Below are 14,628 nucleotides of genomic sequence, written 5' to 3'. Positions count from 1 at the left end.
AGCTAACACTCAAACCAGTAATACTGTTTGGACGTCTGGCATCGATTTGAAGCACACGGCCAGTTCTGTCCATGAACCTGCTTTCTGTACAGGTTACCTATTTAAGAAGAAGGCTCTCCCATAAGAGATGCCCTATATCCCCTGGCCAAACTTTCTTATTAGCGTCCTCACGGAAGATCTTTGCCAGCCACGCCAAACAGGTTGTGTGTAGCACGGGAACCTGAATAAGTTCTGTTGCTTTGTGAAGACATACTCAGCTTGCTGCATCACATTCCATTTTCTTTAGACACGTCAAAAAAAAAAAAGGAATATCAGCTAATTATCCCTTGTTGCAACGGTCTTCTCCAGAGAGATGGGCTCATCTCATCCTCCATTTAAAAAATTTAAATAAAATCTCCCAATAAGAATTTGAAGGTTCTTCAAGTTGCTACGCGTCTGAATGAAACCAGCTGAGCCACAACAGGGTTCTCATTTTGCAAGGAGGCTGCTAGCCTCTTCTCAGCGTCATGAACGACGTTGTGGCAAGCGTTCTAGTGAAATCCCCTCGGCTACGAATACACGTTATGTAAACAACAGCAACATTTCCAAATGGTACCTCTAAGGTCTAGAATGAAGTTATCGTGATCTCCCGTTAAGACTCCCCCAAAACTGAATTTACACCTGGGTTGGGGGGAGGGGGAGCGTCCTAGCAAATGTTACCAACTTGAAATATTCGGGGGGAGGGGCACAAGAGCGTAAAGAATCTGCAGCTAAGAACTCCTTCAAAGTAGAGTTAACGCTTGTCTTTGATCAGGTCTGGACTTCTAGAGACTCTTCGTCGCCTCTTTGAATTTATTACACAGACATTACCACGGGGGCCCATTTTCTTTCCTTTCGCTGTAACTAAACCAGTGATGATTCAACGGGGAAAGCATCTGATATGGAGAAGAATAATGACTGGGGAAAAAACCCTTATTTTCCTGCAAAATAAACTCAAATGGAAGTCGGGTCTTCAGACTGTCAGTCAAAAGTTCACAGGGGGAGTTAGTTAATCCTGCTTGGGCAGGAGCTGCCTCTTCCAGGCCTCGTTCAAGTAAACTAGTCGTTTGTAGTTGATGATAAAGAGAATGAAGTTCAGCAAGTACGTGACAACACAAATAATGCAGAATTCCTTCAGCACAAAGTACAGAATGTAGGCCAGGTACAAGGATCCTATTACAGAGACTATGGAGGACATCATGAGGACTAGCGCTGCTACCGCACTTGCAGTCATACCTAGAAAAGACAAAAAAACCATGGTCACTGCCATTTCATGTACAGCTTGGTCCAACGCAGCACAGCCATTCACATTTCTCATTTAAAGTGCGTGTTTAATATACCATCCGAAACAGACTTTGAAGAATGGTTCATTCCCCAAACCACCCACCCCCTGATCAGCCGGAAGCTTTAAGCCAGTCCCTGCAGCACTAACCAACTAACCACTGTCTGGCAATGAGACAAGATTCGTGCAAGACTTTTGTTTTCTTACAGCGCTTACAAACCTCAGAGGTTACAAAGCAATTGTTGCCTGATCTAAACTCATGGAAACAGCAGGCGTAAGTTGTGGCAAAGGGCAACAACTCAGAAGGCTTTAAAGGAGGATTAGATAAACGCATGGAGGAGGAGGAAGAGGAGGTCTACCCTCAGCTATTAGCTGCAGATGGCTAAATAGAACCTCCAAGTTCAGAGGCAGTCTACCCCTGAATACCAGCTGCTGGGAAGAGAGCCATCCAAGTTGGTGGCCATCACTGCCTTCTGTGGGAGCGAGTTCCATAGTTTAACTATGTGCTGTATGAAGAAATCCTTTCTTTTGTCTGTCCTGAACCTTCCACCATTCAGCTTCACTGGATGTCCATGAGTTCTGGTGTTATGAGAGGGAGAAACAACTTCGCAACAAGGCTGAACACCACCCAGATATCAAAGACAGCTGGTTACCACCACACTGCGATAGAGGCTCTGGGACTTGCGAGGAAATTCAACGCATACAACGCCTGCGTGGCCCCCTCGAGAAGGTTTGCAAGACCTCCCTGTGTCACCTTATGCAGTGCTAATGCCATGCCGGCGTATCAGAGCACACACAAACACAGAAAGAGGTCACTTCCCCAAGGCACTGACAACCTGAAGTTTGACAGCAGGGAGAGGAGGAACAGAGGCAGCAGGGTGGATGGGAAAGAGGGAGCCAGGGTAACAAAGGGATGAACGTGAGTAACAGCTGTGTTACACAGCCACCTTGGCTTGCAAATAAAGCCCATCAAAGTTATTTTGACCACAAGGATTTGCAACCTGCTGAGAGCCTGAAAGCAGAAAGGGCTAACTTCCTTCTGAGCTAGTAGAACTTTCCAGCGTGGTTGCCTGGATTCTTCCTCACCATAGGTGACCAGGCGAGTGGCTACTTGCAAGCCTGGACGTTCACAGAGAACATGGTTTTTAAGGGGGGGATCTGAAGGACAAGAGGGGCTGAGCACAGGAGTTTGGGGAAGGAATTCTAGGCATAAGGGGTCCTGGAAGTACATATATATATATTATTTTGATGCCTGGGAATTGGCTGCTCTGCTTCAAGATTTGCAGGCCTTTCTGTGGTTAAGGCCCATGAGCTGTTGACTCGCCTGCGCCACTTCCCAGACAGGCCCTGAGTGGGAACGGCAGCTCAGCAAGATGGAGAATTCAGCTGTCAGAAGCCATGACGACACACAGAAGTTGTACGATCCTGAGCACTAGAGACAGAAGAGAACAGGAAAGGGGAGAGGAGGAAAGAGAAAAGGGGTCGACACTTACCAAGTAACATTTGTAGTACATAGAACGCAAGGCAGAAGACACTGTTCGGTTGATTTATTGCACTCTCTTTTCCAAAAATGGAACCCAGCAGGCCAAAACCTCGACCCCATCTGAAAGACAGCAGGCCGGTTAGTCTGTGGTGTATGAACCAGCTTCTTTTGCCGCTGCCGTCTCCTCCAGTGAGTTTGGCAAGCAGCAAAAGAGGCCTCACACATGCAGTTCAGGGACACCTACCGTACACACACGCAGAGAGAGAAAAAGGATTGAGAAAACAGCGCCAAAGCGTTCCCTTTCATCTAGCAGCCAGCTACGTTATCACTACCCATCATGCAACGTGGTGCTAACAAAGGCCTATCACTTGACGTGTCACAGTGGCAGTGCACAGGGCCGGCCCTGCTGCTAGGCAGAGAGGGACAGTTGCCTCAGCAACGGATGCTGGATGGGTGGTGGGGGTGATGTGGCATGGCAACAGAAGGGCCTAGCCCACCACCGTCCCGCTAAGCAAGCCTGTCCTCCTCAGGTGTGATGGTGGACACCGGTCTTCTCGTCGGCACTGAAGGAAGCTTTCACTGCCAGCCCAGTTGGATTTTGTATGCGGAAACAGAGCCTGGGCTCCGCGTTGTCCCTTGATTCGAGCCACAAGCACGCCTTGTGGCAGGCCCGGCTGGGTAGCTCTCTCTCCACCCCCTGCCCTGTAAGGACAGACTTGCAACCACCACCAGTGCAAAGAGACAAGGAACGGAAGCAAAGGCACGCCAAGAAAAGCAACACAGAGAGACCCGGACTGTTCAAATATCATTGCGAGGGACAGCCCTCCAAGAGGGGTGGCATTGAGCCATGCTGGACAGCTGCACATTGTACAATCTACCGATTTACGACGCGCTTTGTGCTTCCTTCATGAATGTCATTTTGTGGGCTTGATTTTACGCTGCTCACCGCCACGGCGATTTCTCCCCCGCTCTGAATGTCGGCGGCACACAAATTCTGCAAATAAACTCAACGAAGCAAGCCTGGTTGCAGGCAGCCCCTTTCGCCAGCAGGGGGCTTTCCCCCCCATCGCATTGCAAAGCCTCCGGAAAGGCGGCTGACCAGGAACACTCCCTGAGAACACCTCGTGACTCAGCCGGCACTCCTCAGCCCGGCCTGGCAAGCGTTCAAGTCCAAATGCCACTGAGACGCCCAACAGCGATTGGCGGTAACGGGCGGGAAGGAGCAGGCGTGGAGCCAAACTCAGTGCCCGCCCCCGTCGACCCAGACAGATAAGCCCCAGCTGCAAGCCCTTCAGAAGCCAGAGCACCATGGAGCAGGGAGAGCCCGTACCCGAAGGGCAGGGCACCTGCTTTGCATGAGGAAGCACCCAAGCAGGGAAGGGGAACCTTTGGCCCTCCAGATGTTGCTGGACGAGAACTCCATTGGCCCCGGCCTGAATGGCCAGAGATAATGGGAGTTGTAATCCACTGACATCTGGAGGGCCAAAGGTTCCCCACCAAACGAGTTAGAAGGATGAGGCAGCATGGAATGGAGAAGACCCTCTCTCTGCCCGAGACTCCGGCGGGCCACTGCCGGTCAGAACAGAGAGCAACCAACTCGATCAGGGGTGGCTAAGCCTTTTGGGCCCCTGGCTGCTTTCACCCCTTGCCAGCCCTCCTGCAGTGAGTACAGAGCCACACGCTCTGTTTTATTAGATATTTATTTTTTTACTTTGTTTCACAACATCTCCATACCACTTCATTGTAACAAAACCTCTACACAGTTTACCCAAAAAATAAATAAATAGCATTCCTGTATTTAAAAACATTCACAGAGGAATTAAAATCAACAGTAAGCAAAAGGATTAAAACACACAACCAGCTTTCTACATGTCTGGAACAAGCCAGCCTGAACACCTGCTTTATTGTGAACTGTACTTTATTTTTAGGAGCGCCTCCCGCCCAAACCCCAGAGAGTCACAGCCAGTCAGCATAGGCGATACTGAGCCAGATGGACCAATGGTCTGACTCGGTATAGGGCAGCTTTCCACATCTGGCTGAGAAGTCTTCTCCACTTAAGGACTCCGATCTTCTCCCGTTGTTTCACTCGGGAGTTTCCTTCCAGTTAAAGCACACAGTGCGCAACACCGTTTGATCCTCAGGGCCTGCCAATGTGGTGCCCTCCAGACCTGCACACTGGCTGGAGGTGATGGGAGTTGGGAGTCCAACAATATCTGGAAGACCCCAAATTGGGAAAGGCAGAGCCAGGCCGGTGGTTCCCAAACTTTCCCACCCACGGACCACTTGAAAATCACTGAGGGTCTCGGTGAGCCAGTACATGTTATGTTTTTTGGCCTGTTGTAGCAGTTTTAGGGTGCCGTGCTTGGTGCTGCATGATCTTTAATTGCATTCTGATTGCTCCTTTTATTTCCTATATTGCATTTTACTGTACTGCAGTTTGGATTCCCGTAGAACTCAAAAATTGTAATACAATAAAATGCAGTATGAGAAATGAAAGAAGCAATCAAAATACAGTTAAAAATTAATGTGGAAAAGCTGCGGACCACAGTTAGGGAACTATGAGCTCAGCACCTCCAAGTAGTTTAATTTCACCTGTTTTGACCCAGGCAAGGCAGGTGTGTAAATGACATTCCCTTGGGCGGCTGAACTGCCTCAACAGTCAACAATCCTTTACATGAGCCTCCCCCCACTTTGGGGTGTGTTAAGTCAGGGAGTGTACAGCGCTGAGAGCAAGCCTGATGTAGCTACTCTGCTGACCTCCCAGTGGTTTAGGCACATTAAAATCATAACCTTACGGTTTTAACTTCTGATTACGGTTCCACTGAAATTTATGGATCTATCATGTCAGTTAAACAGGCCTACTCCAAGAATAGAGAGCCAGTGTGGTGTAGTGGTTAAGGTGTTGGACTACGACCTGGGAGACCAGGGTTCGAATCCCCACACAGCCACGAAGCTCCCTGGGTGACCTTGGGCCAGTCACTGCCTCTCAGCCTCAGAGGAAGGCAATGGCAGACCCCCTCTGAATACCACTTACCATGAAAACCCTATTCGTAGGGTCGCCGTAAGTCAGGATCGACTTCAAGGCAGTCCATTTCCATTTTACTCCAAGAATGAATCATGTCTGATACACCTTTGGCCCTTCACCTGTCTGGGCTCAGCACAAAGGATCCTGCGGGAATCCACTAGGCTTTAGTGTAGATATGGGTACCTCTGTCCCAACGGTGCAAAAGGTAACCTAACCCTTCCTTACGCCCAATTCCATCCAGTTTGCGTTTTACTAAGCATCCAGCTACGTACATTCCAAGCTAGCAGGGAGGCTAAGGGGGGATTCTGCATTCACCTTGGAATGAGGACGCCCATTTGCACACCATGCCCCAGAGCCTCCATTGCTGTTCACGCCTGGGGAAAAAGGGGTGGCGGTGTCAAAAGGGCACTTTGCCCCCCATGTCTTGATTTGCTAGGGAGCGAGTATGTGAGAAAAGCGGATATTGTCGGCCCTTCCTCAGATCAAACTCTGCCTCCCCTTCAAAAGGCAGTGGCTGAGTAAGGACTTAAAGTAGTCATCTAGTGATTCCTCCTGCCGAAAGACTCACCAGGCACAACAGCCGATCCAGGGCTCCACCACTTTCAGCATTCGGAAGAGCAGCTGCAGGATCAGGTCAAAGGGGGCCCATCTAGTGACCAATGAGATGCCTCAATGAGAAGCCCGCAAGGGAGACCTGAGCGCAACAGTGCTCTCTTCACTTGGGATTCCCAGCCACTAGTATTTGGATGCATCCTGCCACCGACCGTGAAGGGAGAACATACCCATCGGGACTAGCAGCCACTGATAGCCTTATCCTCCATGAATTGGTCTAATCCTCTTTGAAAGCCATTCAAGCTGGTGGCCATCACCGCCTCGTGTGGGAGCAAATTCCATAGTTCAGCCATGCGCTGTGTGGAGAAGTGCTTTCTTTCCTCTGTCCTGAATCTCCCAACATTCAGCTTCACGAGATGGCCCTAAGATCCAGTATTGTGAAAGACAGAGAAAAACTTCTCTGTCCACTTTCTCCATGCCAAGCATAATTTTATACCCCTCTAACACGTCTATTCAGCTGGTCTAGCACAGTGGGGAGGAGAGCCAGGCTGGGAGTCCAGAGTCTGTGAGTTCAAATCCCCGCTCGTGTCTCCTGGGCATCAAGGGCCAGCTAAAGATCACCCCACAGGGCGTGGCTCAGGGGTTACATGCCCTGCCACCTGTGCAGCCGTGGGCAAGCTGCAGAGTCCCAAGGAGCCCAGTTGCCCCCAGCGGGCAGTTGCGGACAAGGGAGGGGCTGGCTTGTGCAGCTGTGGCAAGCTGAGCAGGCCCTAGCCAGCTGGGGAGGACTAGCCTCAGAGGGAGGCAATGGTAAACCCTCTCTGGATACCGCTTACCATGAAATCCCTATTCATAGGGTCGCCATAAGTCGGGATCAACTTGAAGGCAGGCCATTTCCTAACATGTCTCGTCTACACTAAAATGCCCCAAATGCTGCAACCATTCCTCACAGAAGAGTTGCTCTCCTCTGACCCTTTTCCAGCTCTACGATATCCTTTGTGAAGTGAGGCAACCAGAACTGGGCACAGTATTCCAAGTGTGGTTGCATCACAGCGTTGTGTAACAGCATTACGATACTGGCAGTTTTGTTTTCAGTCTTTACCCTAATAAACCCTAACACGGAATGAGATCCCCTTTGAGCCTTTTTAATTCAACGACTGAATTCTATCACATGAGAGGACATGAAGGCCACTAGTTTGGGTGGCTTTAAAAGAGGATTAGACAAATTCATGGAGGAGAAGGCTATCATGGAGGATGACTATCAGTGACTACTAGCCACAATGGCTAGGTTCTACATCCAGTGTGAGGTGGTAATATGTCTCTGAACACCAGTTGCTGAGGAGCAGAAGTGAGGAGAGAGCACTGCTCCTGCGCTTCAGTCCTGCTTTCGGGCTTCCCAGAAGAGGCATCCAATTGGCCACTGTGAGAACAGGACATGGACCCAATGGGCTCCCTCTGGCCACATCCAGCTGCAGAGCTTTTCTTTATGTTTCATGTGCATGCCTGTCTTTGAGGAAGCCATAGTCTTTCCTCACAGTCCAGCTTACAGTTTCACACATTACCCAATTTCAAACTTGGTTACCACCTGTGCACACAAACACACAAGCTTGAGAAAAATCTTGCAAAGTTTTGAAATGTTACTCAACATTGTAAAACCTTCCACCTGCAAAAGATATGAACTGCTGGCAAACATTTCAACACAGTAACGTGCAGGGCCATGCCAAGATTAAAACCTGATCCCCAAAAGATATTCCACATGTAACGAACACAATACTGCTGGCAAAGTCCACCAATCTCGAAGTGAGCACAGGGCTGAAAGTAACCAGTCACCAATGACAAACAGGCTCAGCTCTAGGTGATCAGAGAAAGCATGGTTCCTTTTAAGCCAAGAATGGCTAACACGGGGCACATATGGAGAGGGAGGCTAGTAACTTTCCTACACTCATATTGCCTAGTTCTCCCTTGAACTCAAGGCAGCTAAGTCAGCAGCAATTCATTCACTATTTTTATAAGGTCAAGTACTTCTGTAGTTTAATTCAAAATACTAAAACATCCTATATGGTTAATTCCAAAACACCTGACCTGAGAATCAGTGTAACTTTACAATATTACATCCTTCCCAAAAAATAAATTAAAAAAGGAACAATTTTCCAAGAACTGGCCAGACAACAAGGCAACAGGGAAAGTCCCCCGGTTTCTAAGGTGACCACACACCTGGAGCTTCTCCAGGCCCAAAGGAGAAGCAAGCCATTTTTTTGCATGCCATTCCAAAATACTGGGAGGGGGCTCCGAGCAGAACACATCCCTGTGTAGCAACACAAAAGGGGTCTTTAAAAAAACATAAATTAACATCTCCTTCAGGATCATCAGTCTCCAAAATACCTGATTTCCCCTAGCCTTGCCATATCGCTGCTAATCGTTATCAGGGCATCAAATTTCGGGTCTAGCTGTAGTTAAGCTGAAAAGAAGAATTATGTTCACTGGGCAGCACACAAAGTCCCCTGCTTGGCTCCGACTAGAGAGGTATCTCTTGGCCCAAGCCTCCTGCATTACCCAGAGTTCCCTTGGGTGCGAGACCACCAAGGTCGTTCAAGCACACAACCTAATGAACGGAACTAAAATCTCCATTCTTGGGGTAGAGCATTGCTACATAGGAAGCTGCCTTTTACAGAGTCAGACCTCAGGTCCATCAAGCACGGTATTATCAACACAAGTGAATGGCAACAGCCCTCCAAGGTTTCAGGCTCTACCTGGAGGTGCTGGGAATCGGACTTGGGACCTTCTGCATACAAAGACGGCGCTCTACCACTGAGCTACGACCCTCCCCAAAGCCTGTCACCTCTTCTACCTCAAGTCTGCCACCTTCTCCCTCCTTTCAACCTCATGCTGGCCCAGGCCCCAACCTGGAGATGCTCTGCCTTTCAACTGAATTGCTGGGTGGACCCTCCACCATCCTGCAGGCCAAACTATTAATTTTATTTATTTATTTTCTTACATTTGGGAAAAAAATGGAATTGGACTGCCTTCAAGTCGATTCCGACTTATGGCAACCCTAAGAATAGGGTTTTCATGGCAAGCGGTATTCAGAGGGAGTTTACCATTGCCTTCCTCTGAGGCTGAGAGGCAGTGACTGGCCCAAGGTCACCCAGTGAGCTCCATGGCTGTGCGGAGATTCGAACCCTGGTCTCCCAGGTTGTAGTCCAGCACCTTAACCACTATACTACACTGGCTCTCTCGCCTTTCTTACAGAAATATACCGCCTTTCTTTCACCAAGGAACTCAAGGCGGCATACATATGGTTTCCATGCAGTCTCCCATCCAGGCACTGACCAGACCCAGACCTGCTTAGCTTCAGCAAGGTGGTGGTCTCATGTGCCTTCAGGCCACACCCAGGGACCTATCCCAAGACTTGCTTTTTTCAGCTGTCTGGCCAACTCTGACATATGGCAGCCAGGTTTCAGACAACACTCAACACCTAGGAGCAGCAGAGAACTATACTGAGTGATAGCAGAAGAGGCAGGCTAGGTCAGCCAGAAAGTTTTGGAGACCTAGGGCAAATTCACATCATAAAGCACGCGACTTCCTCCAAAGAATCATGGGAACTGTAGTTTAAGATTGCTCGGAACTTGTAGCTCGGGGAGGGGAGGACCACAGTTCCCAGGATTCTTTGCAGGAAGACATGTGCTTCAAATGTCTGTTGGATGTGCTTTAAATGTGTGGTGTGGATCTGTCTCTAGTAAGAAACTGGGTCTGAAGGGCATCCCTGTTGTGGGTTAGCCAACTTAGTTCAAAGTGTAATTAAACAGATAAAATAGCACATTAGAAGCTGTGAGAAAAAGAATCTTTCCCAGCTTTTACTTGGAGTTGTTTGATGGAACAAACAAACCACAAGGCCCTCACCCAGTGCTGACAGGAACGAATTGTCAATTAGGTTTCGCACAGCACAAAAAAAAACACTAGCCACTGCCAAACTATTTTAAGGAGAGCGGGACTTCTCTCTGAGCTCTGTACTCGCACACATATCAGAAATATCTACCCGTCAAGACGACAAATACAAGCAGTGCAAAACTAAGACTTTTTTGACCAGCTTTCTGAGGAAAGCCTTTCACACAAATAAGATTTCCTCAGTGATCTTATGATGTTTAGCATGCCTCATGTCAATGACTGCACTTCCCCTCACCACCACACAGGCACATTGTTTTAAAACTATGCTGAAGTCTTTGCACAGGCTGTGCTGGGAAAAAAAGGGGAGGAACCAGTTTCACTGAATTGCTCAGAAAGTGGTGAAAACTGCTGTAGGTTCAAGATGTGAATAATGCAAAAATTATAGAATGCCACAGCACACACACACATGCACGCACTTCTGATTTCTCTGCTTATAAAATAAAGTTTAAGAACTGAATCACAATCCCCTCTGAAAGTGCAGCAAGGGATTTACAAAATCGTTGAGAAGGATTAAAGTGTGCTGTAGCAACATCCAGAGCACCTATCCTGAGCCAGGCCTTTGGTACAGAACTTGGGGAAAACATCTGCAGAAGAAATGAATAGCTCACCCTTCCCTTGTAAATAAGCCCACAGCAGTTACTAGTCTGTAAGTGTGTTTACTAGCCTGGTGGGGGCTGGGGTGTGGGACACCCAGAGAGCTCTGTCCTCCTTGCACCAGCCAGCTGCATATTCCCATGCTCGGCACGGAAGGAGAATCAGACCAGTCTGTCTTCCTTCTGCCAGCCTGTTCACTCACCCGCATTGTAACTTTGTGGCTGTTGGGACTTTCTCCATGTTGATGAAATATGTTCGACGAAACATGACTTGCATTTTAATATGTATATTGCATGTTTCTTTTACATGTTCTGAATTGTGGAAGCCCATGGCTCAGAGCAATAAAGACACACTCACCTACATGCAGTCCCTTATCAACTATGGCTATATGGTTACTGCTTAAATTTTTTGTTGTTGTTATGTGCCTTCAAGTCGATTACGACTTATGGCGATCCTATGAATCAGTGACCTCCAAGAGCATCTGTCGTGAACCGCCCTGTTCAGATCTTATAAGTTCAGGTCTGTGGCGTCCTTTATGGAATCAATCCATCTCTTGTTTGGCCTTCCTCTTAAATAAAGAGCTGTAATTGAACGCATGTGGCTTTGGAGAACAGCATTTGAAGCTTTGAGCAAACTCAACAGCATTAGGAGGGCAACACCTAACAGCTGGACTGTCTTGAGCACGCCTAATCATGTCCTGAATTTGGGCCCCTTTCACCAGTTGAGAACAAAGACAGAACAGCATCTTTTAACTCCACAAGAACCCCCCTTTCAACTTACGGTCCAGAACATCTGCCAGCCCCAACCTCACCCTGCCATCCCCTGCTGCTACCTTGTAAGCCATCACACAACTTCTCACTTGGTCGTTCTCTAGATAAATCTAGAGTCTCTTGATTCTTCCCCCAATCTAATTTCTAGAAACTGACCCTCAGTTCAACCAGTGAAACTTGTTAGGTGTCACCAGACACGGGCCTGTCTCTACGTTCTGATCCACTGAGCCCAAACAGTAGGGAACAGCGCCAAAATCAAAACAGTCCAAGTCACAGCCGTCAGTGAACGCAACCTCACCCCATTTCTTTCCTTTCCTGCTTCCACACTACGCTCATTCACAGCCACACCCTCTCCTTGCAAAAAAAAAAGGCGCTCAACGCATAGACATTCCTGGCAGGCACAGCCCTTCCACCATGGCTGTCAGCAACTTTATCCTGGAGCCCAAGGTGTGCTGCACCAGAATCTCTTCCAACAGTCTGGGGGAAAAACAAGGGGCTAAATTCAGTCAAGGGCCCAGACCTAGAATATCTGTTAAAATACGACACCCTGAGCAGGCACAGGTAGGACCTTCCCCTTCCTCCTCACTTGGTGCTGGAGAAAGCTTCCAAACCGGACCAGTGCATCTTCATTATAAAAACTACCAAAAAATTAGCCTACAGCCATATTATCCTGAACACGCCCGATCTCATCTGATCTCTGAAGCTAAGCAGGGTCAGTTAGTACTTGGATGGGAGACCGCCTGGGAATGCTGGGTGCCGTAAGCTTAGAGGAAGACAATGGTAAACCACCTCTGAATACCTCTTACCAGGAAAACCCTATGAATATATCCAAAAAAAATTCATAGGGTCACCGTAAGTTGTAATCGACTTAAAGGCATATAACAACAACAAACCAAGAAATCAAGCCTTCTGATATGTAAAGTCTTCTTTCCCCTCGAGTCAAAAAATGCTACCAGAGGGAACTATAAAGATGAGTAGTAGAGCCTTCCCTGGCCTCAGGCTTAAACTTTATTAAGGTATTTGATTTAAACTCCTCAACAAAAGACACACCCTAAAACCTTTCCCTGTTAAAAGCTCTTCGCTCCAATCTTAGAGGTTGTTGGACAATAACAAATTGCAGATTTGACACCAAATGGTCTCCACAGAAACTGGAGTGACTTCAGAAAGCAAGATACTCTTCAGATGGTCGTGGACATTGTTCACCTTTCTTAACCAATCTGTCTCCCAGTTTTGGGACATCATACCTACTCTGACGGAGCCTTTTACTCTTTTGATGGGCTTTTTGCAGGGCCACCTTTTGGCCTCACCGCATTGTAACATTTCCCTTTCCTGCAGTGTCCCTATAGCTCTCTGCCAGCTGAGAAGACTTCATACAGCTGATGAAGTATCCCACAAAAACCTCTCCCACAATAGCTGACAATGGGCTCAGGCTCTTAAATCCGAGAACTGCTCTCAGCCCTGTTCTCCGGCATAAAGTGGGGGGGGGGAGGGACTGACTGAGAAAGCTTTGAGAATTATAAAAAAAAAACATTTACCACAATAAATCTGGAGCCACCAAACTCTATATTGTGTTTGCTGCAACAGCAAAAAGGCATCCACCCCTCAAGAACGCTAACCCTTAGCATTGCTTCTGAGAATTCAAAACTCTTTGCACCCCTGACCTCAGCCAGAAAAAGCCAAGCAACCATTATTCATTATTCACCTGCCGCCAGTGCAGTTATATAGAGTCGGGATTTGAAGTTGAAAAAGGAATAGCTGCTTCCTTCCTACTCTTTTCGTCCCCTCCACTGAATTGTCGATATCCCATCACGGCCTCAGAGTGGGGTGAGCAGAATAGGAACTGCACCCTTTCCACATGCTCAGAGGCATCCCTTGCATCATCCAGACCCCAAGGAGACCGAGGCAGCGGGGAGACCTGCGACGGGGCCTGCTTGGGGGAGGGGGCAGGGGCAGGTTTGGGGGGCTCTGCACAAGGTCAGGGTTCTCTCCGGGGCGGGGCAGCCGCGCGCTGCACATCCTCAGAGGCACTCCCTGCCACCTGGATTACCCAGACAGCCGCAAGGAGATCGAGGCAGCGGCGAGAAGCGCGTCGGGGCCTTCCTGGGGAAGGGGGGCAGAGACAGGTGCGGGGGATCTGCACATGCTCAGGAGCCCTCAGGCCAGGCCAGGGGTCTCTCTGGGGGAGGGGCAAGGAAGGCGCGCTCTGCACGTGCTCAGGGGCACTCCCTCCCACTCCCCGTTACGGCGCACTCCCTTCCCTTCCCGGCATGCCTGACCTGGTGGCGATGGCGGCGGAGCAGCGGACGCGCTCGCTGAGGTCGCAGAGAGCCCGGTAGTGGAGGTCGCGGCCCTTCTCGCGCTCCAGGTGCCAGGCGTAGAGCGAGAGGGCGATGCCGGCCAGGCACACGGCGTAGCGGGCGACCCGCTCCCAGCGCGGCACGGAGACTCGCAGGAGGACGGGCGCCGCCATCTTAGCCCAGCCCTCACCTAGGCGGACCCGGCAGGAGACCCCGAGCCCCTGCGCACGCGCCCGTCACGCCACACCGGGGGGGAGGGAAGACGCACGCATGCATGCACGCGCGCCCCTCGCCCATTGGTTGGCCGCCGCACAGACGGAGAGAGGCCACGCCCACTCCACCACCACGCCCAGTCCCGAGTTCTTGCCGCGGCTGCTTTCTCCTCCTTTTCTCTCCGCTGAACGTGGCGCTCTCGGACGCGGAACTAGCCAGCCAATCAAGAGCCACGGGAGCGTGCGCCCTTTGCGGCCCCGCCCACCATCCCGTCTGCGCGTGAAGTCGAAGAAATATCGCGAGGCTTGCTTCGCGGCGAGGGGAAGGCCAAGGGGCGCGGCGGTATCCGCCTTCCTTAAGTGTGGGGTTCAAATCCCGCGTTCGGCTCGTGGCTGTTTCTCGCGGCTTCGCGGTTATGGTTATTTCGCCTTAATTTGAAGCTTCATCAG

At 49.6% G+C, this 14,628-nt stretch overlaps 1 protein-coding gene across 1 annotated transcript; it reads right to left on the bottom strand.

Moving 5' to 3' along the window:
• Positions 1-943: 943 nt before the first annotated feature.
• VKORC1L1 (vitamin K epoxide reductase complex subunit 1 like 1) lies at positions 944-14,392 on the bottom strand. The gene is made up of 3 exons (XM_061604660.1): positions 13,946-14,392; positions 2,794-2,903; positions 944-1,254 (listed from the first exon to the last, which is right to left on the bottom strand). The coding sequence occupies exons 1-3, from the start codon at positions 14,137-14,139 to the stop codon at positions 1,028-1,030; spliced, it is 531 nt and encodes a 176-aa protein (XP_061460644.1). The 5' UTR covers positions 14,140-14,392; the 3' UTR covers positions 944-1,027.
• Positions 14,393-14,628: the final 236 nt, after the last annotated feature.

Source organism: Rhineura floridana, chromosome 21 (assembly GCF_030035675.1).
Source record: "Rhineura floridana isolate rRhiFlo1 chromosome 21, rRhiFlo1.hap2, whole genome shotgun sequence".
In the NCBI taxonomy this organism is placed as follows: domain Eukaryota; kingdom Metazoa; phylum Chordata; class Lepidosauria; order Squamata; family Rhineuridae; genus Rhineura; species Rhineura floridana.
Note: the sequence above shows the minus strand (reverse complement) of the source record. Positions and strands in the feature narration are given on the sequence as shown.

Coding starts and splice junctions, on each gene's coding strand:
- VKORC1L1 (XM_061604660.1), bottom strand. CDS start 14,139: ATGGCGGCGCCCGTCCTCCTGCGAGTCTCCGTGCCGCGCTGGGAGCGG. Junction 2,904..13,945: donor TCCGCCGCCATCGCCACCAG/GTCAGGCATGCC, acceptor GCTGTCTTTCAG/ATGGGGTCGAGGTTTTGGCC. Junction 1,255..2,793: donor TGTACTACAAATGTTACTTG/GTAAGTGTCGAC, acceptor TGTCTTTTCTAG/GTATGACTGCAAGTGCGGTA.